Source organism: Sus scrofa, chromosome 3 (assembly GCF_054392235.1).
Source record: "Sus scrofa isolate SSC_HxYL_T2T_F1_AM1 chromosome 3, Sscrofa_HxYL_maternal_Yorkshire_Landrace_v2.0, whole genome shotgun sequence".
NCBI lineage: Eukaryota > Metazoa > Chordata > Mammalia > Artiodactyla > Suidae > Sus > Sus scrofa.
The window spans coordinates 34,792,051-34,814,875 of NC_139385.1; the positions used below are offsets into that span (position 1 = coordinate 34,792,051).

Here is a 22,825-nt window from a genome sequence, read left to right on the forward strand (position 1 = left end):
GTGATCAGGCCCATTCTATGAGCAGAAGGGTTGATAGACATTTTGAATGTTTAATCATCGATAAATTGAGATATGAAAGCAAAACAAAAAAACTTTTCTTTTTTTTTCTTCCTTTTTTTTGTCTTTTTGCCTTTTCTAGGGTCGCTCCCGCGGCATATAGAGGTTGCCAGGCTAGGGGTCCAATCGGAGCTGTAGCCATCGGCCTATGCCAGAGCCACAGCAACTCGGGATCCGAGCCGCGTCTTTGACCTACACCACAGCTCACGGCAACGCCGGATCATTAACCCACTGAGCGAGGGCAGGGACCGAACCCGCAACCTCATGGTTCCTAGTCGGATTCGTTAACCACTGCGCCACGACGGGAACTCCAAAACTTTCTTTTTTCTTTGTTTCTTTGTTTCTTTCTTTATTTATTTTTTTAATGGCTGTTCGCAGGCTAGGGGTTGAATCAGAGCTGCAGCTGCCAGCCTACACCACAGCCACAGCAATGCTGGATCTGAGCCACATCTGTGACCTACACCACAGCTTGTGGCTACACCAGGTCCTTAACCCATTGAACAAGGCCAGGGTTTGAGCCTGCATCCTCAAGGATAATAGCTGGATTCTTAACCTGCTGAGCCACAAAGGGAATTCCAAAAAAAACAAAAGAAAACCAAAAACACTTTATTGAAGTATGTTTTATGTACAAAAAATACAACCATATTACTTATTCAGTTCAGTGGGTTTTGACACATACATCTCTGAACCTTGGCCGCAATTAAAATACAGAATATTTCTATCACCTCCAACACTTCCCCGGCACCTCCATGCAAATTCCCCTTTGACCCCTGGCCCCAGGCTTTCTGTCATTATAGATGAGTTTGCATTGTCTAGAATCTCATATAAATGGAATCACACAGTATATATATTAATTTATATCTGGCTTCTTTCACTCAGCATAATGTTTTTGAGATTCATCTGTCAGATAAGCAAACTACAGCCTGTGGGCCTTATCTGGCCCACTGCCTGTTTATTTAAAGACCCAAGAGCTAAGAATTACTTTATATATTTTCAAATGCTTTTTAAAAATCGGAATATTGCATGATGTGAAAATTATATTCAATTCAAAATCCAGTGTTTATAAGGTTTTATTTCGACACAGTCTTGACTCATTTTTTTATGTATTACCTATGGCTATGTTCGTGCAGTTAAGCAGTTGCAACAAGAGACTAAGTGGTTCGAAAAGGCTCTAGCATTGCTGCCACATTGGTGTAGGTCACAGCTCCAGCTTGGATTTGACCCCTGGCTTGGGAACTTCCCTATGCCATGGGTATGTCTAAAAAGGAAAAATATATATACGAATGTTTAAAGCACACTAAAGTTCCTATCGTGGCTCAGCAGAAACAAATCTGACTAGCATCCATAAGGACTCAGGTTTGACACCTGGCCTCCCTCAGTGGGTTAAGGATCTGGTGTTGCTGTGAGCAATGGTGTGGGTCCCATATGCGGCTCAGATCTGGCACTGCTGTGGTTGTAGTATAGGCCAGCGGCTACAACTCTGACTCAGCCCGTAGCTTGGGAACCTCCATATGCCTTGAATGTGGCCCTAAAAAAAAAAAAAAAAGGCCAAAAACAAAAGCACACTGCAATGTAAATATAACCTGAATTTTATAGATCAGTAAACTAAAATAGCATGAGCTTAAGCAACTTGCCCAAGTAACTTTCACTTACACAGCTTTAAGAGCTCAAAATCACTTGGATCCAGAATCTGAACTCTTGGGAGTTCCCTGGTGGCACAGTGAGTTAAGGACCTGGCAGTGTCACTGCTATGACTCAGATTGCTATGACTCAGATTGCTGTGGTGGCGTGAGTTGGATCCCCAGCCCCAAAACTTCCACATGCCATGGGTGCAGCCAAAAAGAAAAAAAAAAAATCTGAGCTCTTTTTTTTTTTTTTTTGTCTTTTTAGGGCCACACCCGCGGCATATAGAGGTTCCCAGGCTAGGGGTCTAATTGAAGCCGTACACCACAGCCACAGCCACGACCGATCCAAGCCGCATCTGCAAACTACACCACAGCTCACGGCAATGCCAGATCCTTAACCCACTGAGCAAGGCCAGGGATCACAACCTCATGGCTCCCAGTCAGATTTGTTAACCACTGAGCTATGATGGGAACTCCAGAATCTGAGCTCTTACAATGTACTACCAACCAGGGAAAAGCTGGCCCATGCACAATTCAATATTTATAACTTTGATTTAAAAGTCCACAGTTGAAACAATACTTTCATAATCTTTTACAAGCTTCTTGGGAAGAAAATATGATTATTCATTACCTGAGATTTGTGAATAATAAGAAATTCATTTCTTTTTATATAGCTAAGGCTCTGGTCTATAAAATATTTGTATGAAGGAAAATCACTCTAAGCATTTGAAATATCAACATAAGGATCTTCTGGAGTTCCCATTGTGGTTCAGTGGTTAATGAATCCGACTAGGAACCATAAGGCTGTGGTTCAATCCCTGGCCTCACTCAGTGGGTTAAAGATCCGGCGTTGCTGTGAGCTGTGGTGTAGCTTGCAGACTCTGCTTGGATCTGGTGTTGCTCTGGCTGTGGCGAAGGCTGGTGCCTATAGCTCCGCTTAGACCCCTAGCCTGGGAACCTTCATATGCTGCGGGTGCGGCCCTAGAAAAGACAGAAAGACAAAACAAAAAAGGATCTTCTAAAGTAGAAGGAAAACCCACATTGATGGACCGTATCTTGTGACACAAAATAGATGGAGAAACTGGGAGTTCTTGTTGCTGCTCAGCAGGTTCCAAACCCGACTAGTATCCATGAGGATGTGGGTTTGATCCCTGTCCTCACTCAGTGGGTTAAAGGATCGGGCATCGTCATGAGCTACGTTTGTCAGACACTGCATTGCTGTGGCTGTGGTGTAGACCAGTGATTCCAGAACGCACTATTCCAGACTTTTGCTCTCCAGGACTTCTTTCCTGGGACACTTGTCAGCATCTGAATAGAGTCTATTTTTATTTATTTATTTATTTTGTCTTTTTGCTATTTCTTGGGCCGCTCCCGAGGCATATGGAGGTTCCCAGGCTAGGGGTCGAATCAGAGCTGTAGCCACCAGCCTACGCCAGAGCCACAGCAATGCTGGATCTGGATCCGAGCCGCGTCTGCAACCTACACCACAGCTCACGGCAACGCTGGATCCTTAACCCACTGGGCAAGGCCAGGGACCAAACCTGCAACCTCATGGTATCTAGTCGGGTTCGTTAACCACTGCACCACGACGGGAACTGAATAGAGTCTATTGATAAGAAAATAGTATCAGTGTTCATTTCCTGATTTTATTGCTTGTGCCGTGGTTGTGAAGGAGGATGTCCTTTGGGGAGAAATATACATTAAGTTGCCTAGAAACCAAAGGGCATCATCTGCAACTACTATGAAATGATTCAGAAAAAAAGTTGTGTGTTTATATTTGAGAGAGAGAACAAGTAAAATGTTATCATTTAGGGAATCTGGGTAAAGAGTTTTAAGAACGTCTCTGTATTCTTGTAACTTTCCTACCGCTCTGAAATTATGTCAAAACAAAAACAAAAATGAAAGTAGGGTGATGTGAAATCATATCTTGGACTTAGACTCTCGAATAAAGTGTCCTTGTGGAGTTCCCGTAGTGGCACAGTGGTTGCGGGTTTGATCCCTGGCCTGGCTCAGTAGGTTAAGGATCCAGCATTGCTGTGAGCTGTGGTGTAGGTCACGGACGTGGCTCGGATCTGGTGTTGCTGTGGCTCTGGTGTAGGCCGGTGGCTACAGCTCCAATTCGACCCCTAGCCTGGGAACCTCCATGTGCCGTGGGAAGCAGCCCTAGAAAAGGCGAAAGAAAAAAAGAAAAAAGAAAAAAGCATCCTTGGATTTAACAACATAAATGGTGTAAGAAAATCCACAACTTTTCCCATTCAGGTCAGAATTAATTTAGATTAAAGAATATTGGAGTTCCCATCAAGGCTTAGTGGTTAACAAACCTGACTAGCATCCATGAGGATGCAGGTTTGATCCCTGGCCTCACTCAGTGGGTTAAGGGTCCGGCGTTGCCGTGAGCTGTGGTGTAGATCGCAGATTCAGCTTGATCCCGAGTTGCTGTGGCTGTGGTGTAGGCTGGCGACTAGAGCTCCGATTCAACCCCTCACCTTGGAAACTCCATATGCTTCAGGTGTGGCCCTAAAAAGCAAAAAATGGTCCCCACAATGAGTGGTTTCATGTTCTGGAAACACCGAATCTGAGCCGCATGTTATGCCAGATGCTTAATCCACTGAGCAAGGACAGGGACTGAACCCACATCTTCAAGGACACTATGTCAGGACCTGCTGAGCCATAACAGGAACTCCTTCACTGTGATCACTGTGATTTATCAGCTTACACATCTATTTACAAGCCAAATTGTTTTAATTTGTCTTACCAAGTGTGTGTGTCTGTGTCTCCAACTTGAATATAAAATGAAAGCAGGAGTTCCCGTCGTGGCACAGTGGTTAACGAATCCGACTAGGAACCATGAGGTTGCGTGTTCAGTCCCTGCCCTTGCTCAGTGGGTTAAAGATCCGGCGTTGCCGTGAGCTGTGGTGTAGGTTGCAGACGCGGCTCGGATCACGCGTTGCTGTGGCTCTGGGGTAGGCCGGTGGCTACAGCTCCGATTCAACCCCTAGCCTGGGAACCTCCATATGCCTCGGGAGCGGCCCAAGAAATAGCAACAACAACAACAACAGACCAAAAGACAAAAAAGAAAAAAATAAAAAATAAAAATGAAAATAAAATAAAATGAAAGCAATGCACATTCTCCCCCAGAAAAACGCACCCATGCAAATTTAGCAGAGTTTCAGGAGTTTTACAGACCTCTTTCTGAGTCCCAAAGTAAAAACCTCTACCATAAACAGTGTTTTCTTTCTTTCTTTTTGTTTTTTTGTCCTTTTCAGGGCCACACCCTCGGCATAGGGAGGTCCCCAGGCTAGGAGCTAAATTGGAGCTGTAGCTGCCAGCCTACACCACAGCTCACAGCAACGCCAGATCCTTAACTCACTGAGTGAGGCCAGGGATCGAACCCGCAACCTCATGGTTCCTAGGCATATTCATTTCCACTGCACCATGACGGGAACTCCTAAACAGTGTTTTCTTAAGGGCAGGATTTGTCTTATTCTTGCATTTCTAGCCCCTAGCTTTCTAAGATGGCAGTGCATAAATATTTGGGTATAATATTGAATGAACCAATTATGCCCACTTTTTGACGTTAGGTTTTTTTATTTTTAATTTTTTTGTCTTTTTTTTGCCTTTTCTAGGGCTGCTCCCACGGCATATGGAGGTTCCCAGGCTAGGGGTCAAATCGGAGCTGCAGCAACGCCGGATCCTTAACCCACTGAGCAAGGCCAGGGATCAAACCCTCAATCTCATGGTCCCTAGTCGGATTCGTTAACCAGTGAGCCATGACGGGAACTCCTGACATTAGGTTTTAAAGTCTACTTTTAAAATAGAAAATGTGAGGCTCCTGTTGTAGCTCAGCAGTAATGAACCCAAGTAGTATAAACGGGGATTTGTGTTGGATCCTTCACCTTGCTCAGTGGGTTAAGGATCCAGTGTTGCCATGAGTTGCAGTATAGGCTGCAGACATGGCTCGGATCCTATGTTGCTGTGGCTGTGGTGTAGATCGGCAGCTGTAGCTCCGATTCGACCTCTACCCTAGGAACGTCCATATGCCACAGGTGTGGCCCTAAAAAGCAAAAAAGCATGAAAAAAAGGGTGTTTTTAAAAATACCCAGGCTGAGGTGTTAAGAGGTAAAACGTACTGATGTCTAGAACTTTGGAATGTACCAAAATATAAGGTGTATTATGGATAAATAGATGCATATTTACATAATAAAGCAAATTCAGGTAAATGCTGTAGAATCTAGGCAGTCGCATATAGGTTTTCATGGTATAACAACTTTTCTAAATGTTTGATAACACGTTGATAAACGTGATGTGTTTAGCTGAAGCAGAGGTACATTCCATTTTTAGATCTTGGAAGACATAAATCTAACATCTTTCTTTTTGCAGAGTTCTTTGGAGAATCTGATTATTTCCCACTGTACATTCTAAACCTGCACACAAGGCTTCTTTTAGTAGAAAATATGCTCATTAACATAACTGGGCAATTTATCTAATACAAGTTAGAAAGCTCAAATATATAACTACTGCACTGAAAATGCCACCCAGTGATTTACACAGATTTCGGTCCAGAGATGCTCACGAGACGAGAAAAAAGGAATGGTCTTGGGTTTGCAATCATTGGTTTTCTACGGTAAAGTGTTTTATGGACTGCAGCCTTGATTGACTAGTTTATTTCAGTTTCCCTCAAATAGAGGGACTAATAAGCAACTTTATGTACTCTCTCATTACCTGGAAACACATTATGATTAGACAGCAGGGGTGGCAGCGGTTACAGAGGCAGCATGTGCAGTGTACCAGCGCTGCAGTCAGGGTGCCTGGATCCTACTGGCACTGCGAAACGGAGCTAATAATCATCTCTACATCAGAAGGCTGCTGTACCATAAAATGGAAGAGCAGTAGCTGATCTATTATCATCATTAGTATTACCTAACAAGTCGTAATTGTGACCTGACATGAAGAAGGAGGCTGAGCCAGTTCCCTCAAAGTCTTTTCCGTCTAAAATTCTGCGGTAAGGTCTGAGACAAATACCTTAGCGCTGATCAGCGCCTTTTTAGTGCAGCGGTCACTCTAGAGGGAGTCGAACACCTGAAACCCCGCTAACTCCCGAGCGCCTACGAAATCATGGGTGCTGCGCGTGCGTGGGGCCGCTCGCTCGCCCCGCCCCGTGTGGTAATGGCCTGTTCCATTCCTGAAGGGTGGCTATCATGGGAGAACTTGGAAGTCTGGGCCTGGAAATACAGGTGCGTTACAGTATCTCCAGCATTTTAGTACATGAGTGACTACTTGTAAATATTAACTTCACCCTGACGCCCGCGACAAGCTTCCCAAAAGCGTTTGGAACGGCTCCACCGTTTACCCTCCCCCTCTCACCTGGGAAGATTTGGGCTGGGCGGTGTGACGGCCAGGTACGGAAGCCTGGAGGGCCCCGCCCACCCCGCCCCGCCTCGCCCCGCCTCCCCAAGACCCGCATTCCCCTCCCCGCCGCGCAGCAAAGCAGCTCCTCCTCATCTCCGCCCCGCCGGCTTCGGGCGCGGGGGGACGTCAGCGCTGCCAGCGTGGAAACAGCGGCGGGGCGCGGGAGGCGGAAGTAGCGCCCGGGACCGCCGGGCCTCCATCGGGCTCCGCCGGCCGCCTCAGCCATGGACGCGCCCCTGGAGAAGGTCCGTACCGGGGGTGGACGCGGCGAGGCGTCCCGAGGTCCCCGCCTCTGGGGCGACTGTTTCCCGGTCGCGAGCTGCCTTTGTGACTGGGGAGGGGGTCGGGAGCTAACGGGCCCGTCTGAGGAGGCCTGGTCGCGAGGGCGTCCGGCCCAGCGCTCGCGGCCGGGGCCTGGTCACGTCACGGGGTCGAGGGGTCTCTGGGGTCCTTGTGGACCAGGCGAAGCTGGGCCTGGTTCTGCGCGGGGCCGCGAGCGACCCGGAGCCTAGTCGGGGGCCGCGGGGCCGACCTTCGGGCCTGCCTGAGCTCGACTCGCCTTCTCGGATGACGGAGCTAACAGCTTGGGACCCCAGAAGCGCTTAGAATGAAGCCCCAGTTGTTTGGGAGCCAGCCGCAAACCTGTAGGTTGTCTGTGGTCTCCACGTTAGGAAGGGAGATGTAAAAGCAGTGGTTTTTCATCTTCAGCGTGCCGAGGAATCACCTGAGGCCCTTGGGAAAAAATAACAGATTTTCAGCCCTGGGGTCCAGACCTCAAGGGGACGGGACCGGGATCTTTGGGTTTTGCAAGTTTCCCACGTGATTCTGATGCAGTAGTTTGCGAAGACTGATTAAGACCCCCTGAGGTCCAGAAAGGGGCGGGGCTCCTTTCTGTAAATTGTGCATTTCGTTTTGAGCCTGCTGCTGCTCCACAACTTTCTGGCTCCCCCTTTCCTTGGCGAGGGGAGACCCTTTTGTCGGTCGGAAACTCACTGGTGGCAGCGTTTCTTCCCTCTGGTTTCCCCTTGGGGGAACAGCAGCGTGATGTACCTGGCTGACTTCTCTGGCATGTGAAATAAATTCTAGCTGCCCTGGATTTAGGGCTAGTAAGCTTGGATTTCTTCATAGACAGCCTACCTTCAGAGCCTGACTTTCTGCCCTCCCTCAGACTCCTCCTTTTCTGTTTAAGCTTGGGAATCCGCTTGTCCAGACCCAGGTTTTCATGTGTTAGAATTCAGAAGCAGCGCTAGTGTTTTAAGAGTACTTTAAGTTTGAACTGGCAGAAATAACATATTTTGTCATTTTTTTTTCCCATGCAGCAGCTGCTGTAGATTTGTTCACTTGTCACTGGAGAGTTGAAGGGCGTAATTTTACGAGCTGAGCCAGATGTCTTCCTGTGCACACAATGTGTAGCCGCCACCTCCATGGTTTCTCATAAATCGGGTGGAAGGAATCAAGAAAGGACAAAGATAATATGCTTGTCTTCCACCGCCTCTGCGGTGAACATTACCTGTTTTTCTGGCTAGAAGTAAAAGCTTTCCAGGCTTTTGATTAGCACAGTGTCTACCTTCTGGTACTTTGAGTTTCAGTCTAAATCAGTGACTGTCAAGCACTGGCCAGTTTTGTTCCCCAGCGAACCTTAGGCCAACTTTTGGATACATTTGGTTGTCAGAGCTGGGGGTTGTCACACATTTGCTGGCACCCAGTGGGTAGAGGCCAGTGATGCCACTCACATCTGACATTGCACAGGAGAGCCCCCCTACCAGAGAATTAGCAGTAGTGCTGAGGCTGAGAACCCTTGGTCTACATCCTGTGTGGACCAGTAGTTGAATACAAATGCCATTTGATACAAAATGATGCTAGAAATGTCCCCTCAGTGTTGTTTCCTTAAGAGTTTCATAGAGGAGATGGGAGGGGCTTTGTGTCAAGCCAGAAACCCCCAAAACTGGAGTGCTCTTTCTTCCAAGAATAGTTCATTATAGGCAAATCTGCAAAACAGAGTGTGTTGGCATCCTACTTTAAATATTACTTTTCTGGTATTTGATTAGTAGATTGCAGTGGTTGCTCCCTAAATGTTAATTGATAATAAAAGATCTTAAACTCTTCTCCTGAAGATCTTACGAGGTCCTGAAACTCCAGCGTGCTTAATAAGCTCTGAGCATTCACAAAAATTGCAACGATCTTTTAGGAATTCAGAGTGTGTGGGCTGGAAGTTTCTGCCTTAAGGCCAGTGTAGAAATTCTGAATGTAAGTTTTCCAGACCTAGTACTGTCTTTATTTTTATATTCCCTGAAGCAAATAGAGGACTTTACATGTAAAGAACAATTTTTCTTGGTGAACAGAAAAAGCATTGGTGTAATATGAATGCTGAGTATTTTGTGTTCTGAAAAATAGTTTGAATCAAAGTAAAACATTGAATTGTGTTCATTATCCCTTTTTTTTTTTTTTTTTCAGGAATAGACTATTCTGGGTTAAATTCTACTTTGCTTGTATAAATGTGAGCAGTTCTGAATGATCCCATTTAAACTGATCCTTGCATAATTTATGCTGGTTACAGAAACCACAATGTTATTTGATACCCAACCTCTAAAATTTCAAGTAATCTCTCACTCTAAAATGTAGTATACTATTGTCATTTAATAGAATCACTCTGTACATTTCCTTTGGTCCACGTATCATTTTGTACCCTTGCTTTTTCTTTAGATAATGTGTAGATGTGCTGGCCTGTGATGACAGAGCCATTTTCTTGTCTTGATTTTTTTCATTCACGATGTATCAGTTTTCTTTTGGCATTTGAAATTAGCGATGTCCTCAGGAACTAGAGATAGGTTAATTAAAGGGGCAAGAAATTCAAACTGGAAGAGTAAGAGCGTCAGCGCACCCCACCCCCATACTGTATGTCCAGCTCACAAGGAACAAGTCTCACGGTGTTTACTTATGTTAATATTCCAAGTTTTAAAAAGTGCCACAGGAAGTAATAACTCTGATGCTGAAAATCTTAATAAGCTATTCAACACACCTACATACACTTGTAAAAACCTGCTGCTTTAAACTTGTAGAACAGCCCAGACCTTTTCTTGCTGCTTGGAAAATCTCATTCTTCCTGGGTGTTATGTTTAGACAAGGTGTATTGCAGTTTATTTTGCATTTACTTTAACTCCAACCTTGAGTAAACTTAGAGCAAATGTCTCAATCTTGGCACTGCTGACACTGGGCTGGATAATTCTCTATTGTAGGAGGCTGCCCTGTGCAGTATAGGATGTTTAGCGGCATTCCTGGCCTCCACCCACTATAGTGTGTGTGCATACACACGCACACTCTCACACACACACCTGTGTGACCACCTAGAATGTCTACAGTTGAAGCAATTGTCCCCTGGGGGTGAGGGGATCCCCTCAGGTTGAAAACCACTGACTTAGAGAATCTAGAGCCGCACTGTCCACCTGCCACATTTGGCTATTTAAATTAAATGTAACTAATTAAAATTAAGTAAACTTGAAGTGCCTGTGGTCGCTCAGTGATAGTAAATCTGGCTAGTATCCATGAAAACACGGGTTCAATCCCTGGCCTTGCTCAGTGGGTTAAGGATCCAGCCTTGCCATGAGGTATGGTGTAGGTCGCAGATGCTGCTTGGATCCTATGTGGCTGTGGCTGTGGTGTAGGTTGGCAGCTGCAACTCCAATTTGACTCCTAGCCTGGAAAATTCCATATGCTGCAGGAGCGGCCATAAAAAGCAAAAACAAACAAAATTTTAAAAAAAGAAAATTAAGTAAACTTAAAATTCAGTTCCTCAGTGAACTAGCTACATTTCAAGTGTTCAACGGTCACAGTGTGGTTTGTGGCTACAGTACTGGGCAGCTCAGATAATAGAACATTTCTATCCCCACAGAAAGTTCTAATGGACTGTGCTTTAGAGTCAGGCCAATTAATTTATTGTATATATAATTCTTGTCTCTAAAAGAGGCAACTGTGACTCCATTTCTGACCTAATCATCCTATCTTTGGTTCTTGTACTCATCCTGAGGTAGGTGGCCCCTACCCCTTGGACCTGGTTTTGGAAAACTCTGTTATGACCTTACTGTTTGTTAGGAGCTGCATGGATGGAATACTGCTGGTCATTCCTCATAAGGACCACTAGAGTTTCTTTTCCTGCTCTTTACTTTAAAAGCTTTTGCAAAGAACCCCCATTAGCCAAGCTTGAAATGACCAGTTTCCATAGACTAGAAAGTGTTCAGAGAGGAGATGATAGCCTGTAATTTTACTGTTCATTTAAAGCTGATCCCTGTATCATCATGATTGAGGGTTTTGCACGCAGATGCATGGTGGCTGGGGCAATAAATGATCATCAAATGCTGGGTGTCTGGGAAAACGTGGCATAAGTTCCTCATCCTAAAAATGTATGATGTCGGTGTTTCTCAATTTATGCAAGATTGAAGCTATTCTTAGCAGCAGTCATTGGTGGCCCCCAGTCCTGTGTGTGTGCCGCCATATATAGGATTATGAGTTATAATTATAGACAACAGTTGCTTGAGCTTAATGTCATCTGTTTTCACCCAAAGAAGAGACCTGTTTTGACTTACAAGTTTTATTGCCAGCCAGCTATGGTCAAAGCCCAGTGCTGAGAGTAAGACATGATCCCTGGCTTGGGGGGAAGTTGCATTCTAGTGAGGGGCATACAAGTTTAGACAGATCCTTGTATAGCAAAGACGAGTAAAAAGAACCACAGGAATTAAGAAACAAAGGGCATCTAGTGAGTGACCAGGAAAGATTATGTGGAGGAGATTCTTTATAATATTCGAGGAGGTTGAATATTTCATTCAGAATCATGGCTTTTCTAGAGTTTGTTTTAAATATATAATGTAGCTTTTTACTTTATAACATGTATGTAATGTTATTGCTGGTAGGACATACTTAAGAGAAAGGAAGCCATTTTTATCTTTTGAAATTAAATCAAATATAAGAAATATGCATCCAATCACCTTGAAAATGTCCAACAATTCCTTTCAGAAATTTATCTAGTATAAATTAAATCCATTCTCTCCAAGCAGTATTCAAGGGGCATAAAATTATTTTGAGTTTAACTTTTTTGCTTAATTTCTGTTACTATTTGCAGTAGTTGTTGGTTGGATTTTTTTTTTTTTTTTTTTTTCCCCTTTGTGGCAAATGTTAAGTGTTTAGCTGCCTTAAGGTTAGCTAGGCCTTGCAGTGCAGCCTGGGGCCCTGTCTACTTTTTACTTCTGTGGAAAAGGCATGCTGGGTTTCAAATGACCGAGGGTGAAGTAAGCTTTTCTGAGATCTTTTTCCTGTATGTGGAAAAGCAGAAACAGCAAACTAAAGCCTTTGATTTGAAGATACACCTCAGTGACATTGAACATTGTGCTGCAGTAAGGATTTCAGGAACCTAGTGAGACCGAATTGCTTATTAGACTGGACATTTTATTGGGTGCAGCCGTTTGAAATTTCTGTTTTTGTCTACTGGGAATAACTGGATATTGGCAGTTTCACACAGTTTAAAGTTATGCACAGTAAAGGTTTGAAGATGCATAGAGGCTTCAGGAATGGATGGGTTCCTTTCCTCAGAATTCTTATTATTTTGAAGATAGGGTTGGCAACATTCATCCTACATGATTCCAGTTCAGTTTTGGATATGATATTGATAAGGGTACTGGATATCTTTATCTTTCTGATTTGCTCTCCAACAAGTCCTAGGAAATACCTCCTTTAAGGAGCATATCTCAGTGAAAAACTTGCTTTTTCTAGTGCCTATAGCATGCTTTGCTTTAAGCAGTTTTCTTTTTGTTCCAGGATAAGTATGTGATTCCAGACAAACTAGTAAGCTTTTTAGAAAAAGAGCTAACCTGTTGTGGTATTTTTCCATTCTTGGAAGCACTTACTCATGATAAAATGTCTAAGAGAATTGATTCTCCACAAACAGTGGTCTCTGGGAGCACAGTTTTTGAAATTTAGTCTTGGATTCCCGGCATTCCCAGCAGGTATCTTAAGGCAAGTGAATTGAATGCCCCCTTTTTTCCTTCTGCATACTTCTGTTCTCGCCAGGTTTGAGCTGGTGTTACGAACTTTACTGCCTCGTAATTGCTACTAGGTTTTTACCGCTCTTTTGTGTATTTTACCCCCTTCTTTTCCCTATATGTTCTTTTCTGCCTTTTTTCTTGAGGGATTTGTAAGGTTAAATACTAACACCGTATGCATTATTTGCATATCCCTTCGATTAAAATGTTATGCTTAATGAGCCAATAAGTACAGAATGTCTTCATGTTCTCACACACTCAACCGTAGAGCCCATGGCTGTGAAAAATAAGATTTTCCAAGAGTATCTAATTCTTAGAAGACAAGGGGGGATGGAAGTGCCGGATTCTTAATTAAATACTTTTCCGTTGGAACTAGACAACGGTATTTACAAATGTAGAAATGGAGACTCCAGTGAGTGAGTCAGGTTCGCAAGAGGGTGTATCACTTTGGAGAATCCTTATCATTTTCTCTCATTGTTGACCCAGGAGGAACAGCTGTGTTCCCAAAGCAGCTGCTGCTGTTCTGGTTGCTTTGCGGAGATGTGTAGTATTGGGGGTACTTGTTTAGTGCTGGACAGCAGGCATTCTTTATGTTTTCACCTGGAAGGAAAATATATGGTTTTTGGAGACTGAGGGATTATCATGATCCAGGATTAACCCCGCTTAGAAAGCCGGGGGCAGGCAGAAGAGTCTGTGGAATGTTAGAAACATCAATTTAGAGCTTTATCTGATCACTTTGATCAGTTGAAGAAAGGTGGTGATTTTTAAATCCATCTCATGCAAACACTGGAAACTGGCATTTGATAGCACCAAGAGCTGGCTGGTGTGATCAGCTGGTGTTCTCACATGCTTCAGCTTTTCTTCCGTCAATAGTCCTTGAACCATCCCAGCCCCAGCCCGGGAACATTCCTCTCCTGAAAAAGGTTTACTGAAACTACAGTACTGTGTATTTCTGTTATTGATGAATGTTGTGATTTATATGTTTTAAAATTACCTTGTACACGCCCCCTTTTCTGGACATTGCTTTTTTTAAAGGTTTCGCTCTTCCTTTCTCAGGTAGCAGTGACGCATGTAACATCTTTGGGGATTTTGTCACATCAGGGTACCACTCATACTCTTATTTGCTTAATATTTCTTTTAAATGACTTTAAATCAGTTCACCCTCCTTTTTAAAAGTGAGGAACAACGTACATAGGGCAAAATAGCCACTTTAATTATGTAGTTGGAGTTTTGACAGTTGTGTATAGTCATATAACCACCAGCATAATCAAGATATGGCTCATTTCCATCTTCCTGAGAAGTTCCCTTGTGCTCCTTTGCATTGGATCGCACATCCGCTTTCTGTCACGGTGACAGTCTAGCCACCCCCACCCCCCCATTTTTTTAAACTTAGATTTATGCTAAACAGTGATGTTTCTGAATCCAGGGTTTGAGCTATTTTTTTTCCCATTATTCACGTGAAAGTAAATAATATTTTTGTCACACTTTGGTAGACTGGTTTGACTGAAGAAAATGGGCATCTTGAAAGCTGAGGAAAAAAAAGTTTGTTTGTTTTTGTCTTTTTAGGGTCGCACTTGTGGCATATGGAGGTTCCCAGGATAGGGTCTAATTGGAGCTGTAGCTGCCAGCCCACACCAGAGCCACAGCAACGTGGGATCCAAGCCTAGTCTGCCACCTACACCACAGCTCATGGCAACACCGGATCCCTAACCCACTGAGCAAGGCCAGGGATCGAACCCACAACTTCATGGTTCCTGGTCGGATTCATTTCCGCTGCGCCACAATGGGAACTCCAAAAGCTGAGAAAATTTTAAGTGATTGTACAGCTCTAGTTCCCACAGCTTAGGCCCTAAGATTTTTATTCTTCTGTAGTTTCCACTTTTTTTGTCTTTTTGCCATTTCTTGGGCCGCTCCCGCGGCATATGGAGATTCCCAGGCTAAGGGTCCAATTGGAGCTGTAGCCACCGGCCTACGCCAGAGCCACAGCAACACAGGATCCGAGCCGCGTCTATGACCTACACCACAGCTCACGGCCACGCCGGATCGTTAACCCACTGAGCAAGGGCGGGGATCGAACCCACAACCTCATGGTTCTTAGTTGGATTCCTTAACCACTGCGCCACGACGAGAACTCCTATAGTTACCACTTTTTAAAGGTTATTGTGTACAATTTCTTATTTAATAAACTTTATTGACAAATGATTATGTATCATTACTAATAACTGGATGTTAATTTTAAGTAACATCCAATAAAATCAAGTTTCCCCCTCCCACCCAAACTGCAGGTTGCATCCTGTGTATGAGATGTCAAGTCAGTTTTTGCAGGTTGATGACCAGCAGTTTTTAAAAAATGAAATAGAGGAGTTCCTGTTGTGGTTCAGTGGGTTAAGAACTGAATGAAGTGGCTCCAGTATTTTTGCCTGAATTATGTCTAACATAGATGCACGGTATGGCTCAATGCAATTTCAAAGCTCCTAAGGACTTAGTGTCTGTGAGGATGTGGGTTCAATCCCTGGTCTCACTCCGTGGGTCAAGGATCAGGCATTGCTGCAAGCAGGGGCGTAGGTTGCAGATGCAGCTTCAATCTGGCATTGCCATGGCTGTGGCATAGGCCCCAGCTGTAGCTCCCAATTCAACCCCCAGCGCCTGAACTTTCATATGGTGCAGGTGCAGACGTTAAAAAAAGAGAAAGAATAAAAAAGGAAATAGAATAAAATGATAAATATATTTCAAGTTTTAAGGGTAAGAGTACCAGTGCTGTCTCATAACTAAGTTGATACAATTCTAGCCAAAAGCAAAAGTAAGTATGGTTTTTGTTAATCCCTGTAGCCTTATTCCAAGTAAATTTATAATTTCGTACTAGCTTTTTTGAAGAATTGAGAATTACTTCCTGACCTCTTTTACTATTTTATCTTGCATTTGACTTTCAACCTTTTTCCTCCAAAATTTAAATTTTGAGAGTTTTTATGATATTTTAACATTACCCATTTACTATTTCTTCTGATAGTGGCAGGATATTTGAGTATCCCACACCGACTGAAAGCAATAGGCATCAACTAGTATGAAAACGACTGTTGAAAAAATGCTTCTAAAAAGATGAATGGGAGTTCCTGTTTTACAAAGTGAGCTGTCTAGTTCTGTGACACTTATAAACAATTAAATGGTTCTCCTTAGGAGCTTTGAAATTGCATTGAGCCATATCATGCATCTATGTTAGACATAATTCAGGCAAAAATACTGAAGCCACTTCATTACACAGCAGAATCAATGATAGCTGAAATATAAATTATAAATTAACAGTCTAGACGTTCCTGTCGTGGCTCAGTGGTTAGCAAACCCAACTGGTATCCATGAGGACACTGGTTCGATCCCTGGCTTTGCTCAGTGGGTTGAGGATCTGGCGTTGCTGTGAGCTGTGGTGTAGATCATAGACACAGCTTGGATCCCACATTGCTGTGGCTCTGGTGTAGGCGGACAGCTTAGCTCCAATTTGACCCCTAGCCTGGGAACCTCCATGTGCCCTGGGTGCTGCACTAAAAGGACAAAAGACAATAAGTAATTTTGTAGTCTATCAACAGTCTGATAATGGTTTCTGAATTTTTAGTCCTAAGTATGTAGTGTTTTGTAGTTAGAAAACTGAACCTGTGGGTAGACACACTCCATAAATGCTTTGTTGCTTTTAGGGTCTGTTTTTAAACAGTGTGATTACTACAAACCTCTTTTTTTTTTTTTTTTTTTTTTTTTGGAGGGGGAGTACACCCAGAGCATGTGGAAGTTCCTGGGCCAGGGATCAAACCTGTGCTACTGCAGTGACAACACCAGCTCCTTAACCCGCTGGTCACAAGGGAGCTCTACCACACCCTCCGGGGGCTGAGGGGTCCAGGGTGAAAGGAGGCCCTAGGAGTCCAGCTCAGCAGTCTGAATTGACTAAAGCTCCCTTTCCTAAAAAAGCCTCTTAACCATTCAGGGCATTCCTGTCATGGCACAGCGGAAACGAATCTGACTAGGAACCAAGAAGTTTCGGGTTTGATCCCTGCCCTTGCTTAGTGGGTTAAGGATCCGGCATTGCTGTGAGCTGTGGTGTAGGTTACAGATGCGGCTTGGATCTGGTGTTGCAGTGGCTGTGGTGTAGGCCGGCAGCTACAGCTCCAAATGGACCCCTAGCCTGGAACCTCCATGTGCAGCGGGTTCGGCCCTAGAAAGACAAAACAAGAAAACCCACCACATTCGTGTTCCACCTGAGTTGGCTGCTCAAGAACAATAGGAAAGGCGATGGAAGGGAAACAGACTAAATACCAGCTGGCTTCAGTAGAGATGGTTGGGATCAGTTGACTTTTTTTGTTAGTAAAAGGACCTTCTTTAGGAATTGTTTCTGGTTGGCCCCAGATTTTTAGTCAGATCACTGTACTCAAGATTTAAATGAGGGAAGGTGTGTTCGTATATGTTTATAGGTAGGAAAAGAAGGCTCTTTTAGCAACACTGCACTTGAGCCGGGAGACGGGTGCAGCACCTGCACCTCGGTGTGCTCCTTTCAAGTTATATGTCTTTTATTTTACCTTATAACTCCTAATCAGCCACCACTGCAAACATTTGCATGGCCTTCGCTAGGTGGAATAATGGTTTAAGATACGAGGTAAATATTGTCATGAGGGCTGGGGTAACTGTACATCCTGGTTTGCTCAGGACTGTCCCAGTGAATCCCTATTGTCCTGGCTTAATTATTAATAGTGCTGCCTTGCACTCTTAAAAAGGGCTGGTTTGGGTGATAAGTTTGTGGTCCTCTAGTTGAGGCTGTTATAAAATAGAAATTTTACTCATAGGGAGAATCTTCTGATACCCTAGCTTCTTATCTAGGTGAAAACATCAATCTGACAAGTGTTATCTTTAACAGAAGACCTTAGCTCTAATTATGACTTTTGAGACAAGCCTTTTTTCAAAACGTGAGTTGCTTTATTTACTCATTTGATCAAATTGAGCAGTATTGCCTAGTGGTTAAGAGCACTGCTTCTAGAGTTGTACAGACTTTAAAATTCTGCCTCTAAAGCATACTAACTCCGTGCCATTGGGTTAGTTAGGAAGTAATGCCTTCAAAGCCTGGAATAGAAGCCTGGAATAAAGTAAGCAACTCAGTAAGTGTTAGTAATTACTAAGGGTCACGAATCTTAGTGAACCCTTTTACTCTGGCAGATCCTGGTTGGGACTGAAAAAATATGACATTCTGCCTGGGAACCTGGCATAGAGTACTGCTTTTTTTCTGCCTCAATATTGTAAGACAGTCTCCTTGTAAACACTGAGTAATGGACATCTTTATTCAACTTAATTCTTCGTTTTGGTTTGCGTGTGGCTGTTGCCCTGCTGTCGTTTATTAACATTTATTATTAATACTCATCACCAAGTTACTTTGGCCCTGTGACAGGTACTGAGGATATGAAATGTGAACAAGAGAGTAGTGGCTGCCCGCAGTAGGAGCTTATGGAGTCATGGTTTTTAGTTTGTTTGTTTTCTTTTGTTTTTGTCTTTCTAGGGCCACACCCGAGGCATATGGAGGTTCCCAGGCTAGGGGTCTAATCAGATGTACAGCTGCCGGCCTACTCACAGCCACAGCAATGCCAGATCTGAGCCTCATCCGAGACCTACACCACAGCTCACAGCAACGCCGGATCCTTAACCCACTGAGTGAGGCCAGGGATCGAACCCGCAACCCCATGGTTCCTAGTCAGATTTGTTTCTGCTGCACCATGATGGGAACTCCAATAGTTTTTAGTTTTAAGGAACCAATTAGCAAATAATTTTTTCTTAAGAGCCTTCCTTGATTTATGGCTTAATATCCTGCGCCTGGATAACATTTTGTGTGTTGGGTTATCCCATTAACACAAGCATGAGAGGGTCTGCAGCCTTGGAAGCTTATATTTATATTAAAAAAAATTTTTTTTTGGAGTTTCTATCCTGGCTCAGTGGAAATTAATCTGACTAGTATCCATGAGGACTCTAGTTCGACCCCTGACCTCGATCAGTGGTTTAAGGATCTGGCGTTGCTGTGAGCTGTGTTGTAGGCCAGTGGCTACAGCTCCTATTCAACCCCTAGCCTCAGAGCCTCCCTGTGCCACGGGTGTGGCCCTAAATTTTTTTCTTTTTTGGCCACCCTGTGGCATAATAGGATTCCCAGGCCAGGGATCAGATCCTGCAGTTGCTTACACTGCAGCTGCGGCAATGCCCGACTAAGCCAGGCCAGGATTGAGCCTGTGTCCCAGTGCTATAGAGATCCTCCCAATCCCATCTCGCCCCAGCGGGAACTCTGTAATTTATTCATATTTAACTAAACATGCTATTTTTCCTACTCGCCTGCTACACCCTGCCCCCATTGCCCCTCTTCATTCCCTAGAAGAGAGTAGGAGCCAGAACAATTTAAATGTCAGCCTTTCCACTCAGTGAGTATGTGCTCTGTAGAGGGAGGCTCAGATGGGAGAATTTGAAGCTGCACTTCCCTCCTGCCTCCCTCCAGTGTACGCGTCTTGTCACATGTGATCCGGTGATTAAAAATAAGTATTGTCATATGAAGTGTCTTCTAAATTAAGTCAATTACTTTGTCTGTTCTTAATTAACTGAAAATTTGATTCCAATATTATAGGAAAAGTTAGCAGTGTTGCACTTAGAGCCAGGATGTTGATAGCCAGTATGCCATATGCCTTCCTAAGGGGTTTCAGAGGTAATATGACGATCCAAGAAGCAAGCTGACTTGAGACTCTTGAATCTATAAGTCAGAATTAGTAGGAATCTGAATGGCTGCCTTCAAGAGGCTTATGGTCTAATTAGGGAGAATATCTCTACTGGAAAGTTCATCTAAAACCAATTCACAGTAGAGGTTATAAGGAATTATGAGGATAAATGACAGATGCATATTAGAATAGCCCCAGTTTCAAGCCTTCCGTCCTTTTATCCCCATAAAATCATTTTTGTCAGGTAACGAGTCCAGATTTTTTTATTCAGAAAAAAATGGTATTGACATCACTAGAGGGGAATGTGAAAAAGTGAGAGTGGTTTTATCCACAAAGGTTTCTTGGAAGTACTGAATTGTGGTTTAATAGATAGTTAGAGAAAGATAATAGGCACAAGACATTTTAGACACTTCCAACATTGCAAATGTTAGAAGCATGAAACAAGGAGATGTGATCGACCAAGCAAATTGTTTATCTTTTCATTAGGCCGGATGATCAGAGGTTGGAGTGTCACAGGAGCTGAGGGTGCTAAGGACCATGCCTAGCAGACTGAGAAGCAGGATCACTTCTCTTGGCCTTTATCTGTTCCTTCTCCTACTCAGAATTGTGAGTGGAGAGCGTGGAGACCTTTTCAGATTGTTCTCTACCCCATCTTGTGGCTGCATTTTAAATTGTGATTTTTATTAGAAACACGTGATTTTTCTATCGTCTGTAAAAAGCATAATGATTTTTTCTACTGTAAAAATCAGATTGGTTTGGCTGCATGATTATTTTCTAATCCCTTGTAGAATCAGTGTGATGTAATACAGGCAGAAACAGGAATTAGGAACCCAGGGTCTTGGCACCTCTCTGGCATTTTAGCTCCGTGAGCTCAGGCAAGTCACTTAACCTGTCTTCCTTACCTCTAAAATGTGAGATCAGAATCAGAGGTTTTCATGCTATGCTTTTTTTTTCCTTTTTAATGAAACTTTTTACAAATGGAACTTTACTCAAAACCCTCTTATCAAAAACAGAACTGACTAAGGGGGACAGAGAGCTAGAAGCTCCAATTGGTTACCCAACCCCTTCTTCCCAGAGTTCTCCCTGCAGGTCTTTAGGCTCAGAAGAACACAGGTGGGAAATCCATGGATTCAATTTTTTTGAGGAGGTAATGCAGTACTAAACATATCACACACGTTGCACAGGTATGCTGTATAAACTGTTGCTAGGTACAGTAGACAATATGAAGAGAAAAGCAGATAAATGCATTTGAGTGAGAGGGGGACAGGAGTTGCCGTTGTACTCAGTGGGTTAAAACTCAGCTGGTATCCATGAGGATGTGGGTTCAATCCCTGGCCTTGCTCATTGGGTTAATGATCGTGTGTTGCTGCAAGCTGTGGTGTAGGACACAGACGCAGCTTGGATCTGGTGTGGCTGTGGCTGTGGCTGGCAGCTGCAGCTCCAATTTAACCCTTAGTGTGGGAACTTCCATATGCTGCAGGTGCAGCCAAAAAAAAGGTGGGTGGGGGACACACACACAAAAGAGAACTTCTATAATTGTTCATAACCCAGCTCATACTGTGTAAATGTTCAAGGCAATAAAAGTATCTCCCTAAAAATTGTTTCAGAGATTAAGAAAGGAAAATGAATGTTTTAATTCTGGAAGACTTTTTAAAATTTTTATTATTTATTTATTTTTGAATGGGAGATGGGATGTTGGTACTAAAATCCAAAAGGAACAAAAGGATGTGAACGACAAAGACTCCCTCTGACCCGGGGACCCATTCTTTGGAGGCAGTCCCTTTAGCAGCTTGTGTGAGCTTCCAGAGTTTTTAGAAGCACTTGCAGGTTTATAAGTGTGTTAATTTCAGGTGGCTGCTGAAACAAATTAGCACAAACCAGGTGGCTTGGAACAACAGAAATGTATTCTCTCACAGTTCTGGAGGCCAGAAGTTTGAAATCACCATGACTGGGTGGGCAGGGCTGCGCTCCTTCTGGAGGCCCCGGGGAAGCGTTCCTTCCTTGCTCCTTCCATTTGTTGTTTCTTGCCAGCCGTCCTTCCTTGATTGGAAGGCTGGCATCTTCAAATACCACCGTTCAAGGCTGACATCTTCAAATCTCCTTTTGTTCTGTCTTCGTGTGGCCTTCTGTGTATGTGTGGTCTCTCTCCAGTTCTCTCATGTGGATTCATGCAGTTGCATTTAGGGCCCACCCGGGTGATTCAGGGTAATTGTGCCAATCAAATCCTTAATTTACTCACCTTGGCAGAGACTTTACCATATGAGGTAACAGCCACAAGTTCCAGGGATTAGGATGTGAATATCCTTTGGGGACTGTTTTTCAGCCTACTACAACAGTAAAACAAATAGTATACATACTTTTCTGGGCTTTGCTTCTAAAAGTGAAAATTTGGGAAAACCTTAGGATCCATTATTTTGGGACTGGTTAAATAAGCTGTAGTACATCAGATGCAATAAGGTGTAACCACAAGAGTGAAATGGAGGAGTTCCCTGATGGCATAGCAGGTTAAGGATCCAGCGATGTCACTGCTGTGGCATAGGTTAGATCCCTGGCCCAGGAACTTCCACACGCTGTGGGTGCAGCCCCCCTCCCCAGAATGGATGCAGAACCATAGTCACTATAAAGTAGAAGAAAGCAATTTGCAGAGGTGCCTATGAGTAAGGTAAACATTTGGAGATACATATGTCAAACTTAAAACTGGCTTCTCCTGGGGAATGGGACTTCATGTTATTCCTTTGTGCTATTGCAATTTGAAATAATTTCAATTTCAAATGTGTGCTTTGTAACCCATGTATTTTATAATAAATAATGAAGAAAAGAGAATTGCCTTTCATTTTTCTGGATAAATTATGTGTAGAAGGAATAGAGGGTTGTTAAAATTTGACCTTTGGAAAATTTGTTTCCCAGATAGCAGACCCTACACTAGCTGAAATGGGAAAAAACTTGAAGGAGGCCATGAAGATGCTAGAGGACGGTCAGAGGTGAGCTG

The 22,825-nt window shown here is 43.6% G+C and overlaps 1 protein-coding gene across 6 annotated transcripts in view; it reads left to right on the forward strand.

Moving 5' to 3' along the window:
- Window positions 1-7,259: 7,259 nt before the first annotated feature.
- Window positions 7,260-22,825, forward strand: part of PDXDC1 (pyridoxal dependent decarboxylase domain containing 1) — a 67,667-nt gene continuing 52,101 nt past the window's right edge. For all 6 annotated transcript variants that reach the window (XR_014840733.1, XR_014840731.1, XR_014840732.1 and 3 more), the window contains exons 1-2: window positions 7,260-7,336; window positions 22,744-22,817. Coding sequence is in view for 3 of the 6 variants with exons in the window: in XM_085017513.1 (XP_084873639.1) it covers window positions 7,316-7,336; window positions 22,744-22,817 (95 nt within the window). In the remaining 3 variants the exon portion in view is untranslated. The remainder of the gene's footprint in view (window positions 7,337-22,743; window positions 22,818-22,825) is intronic.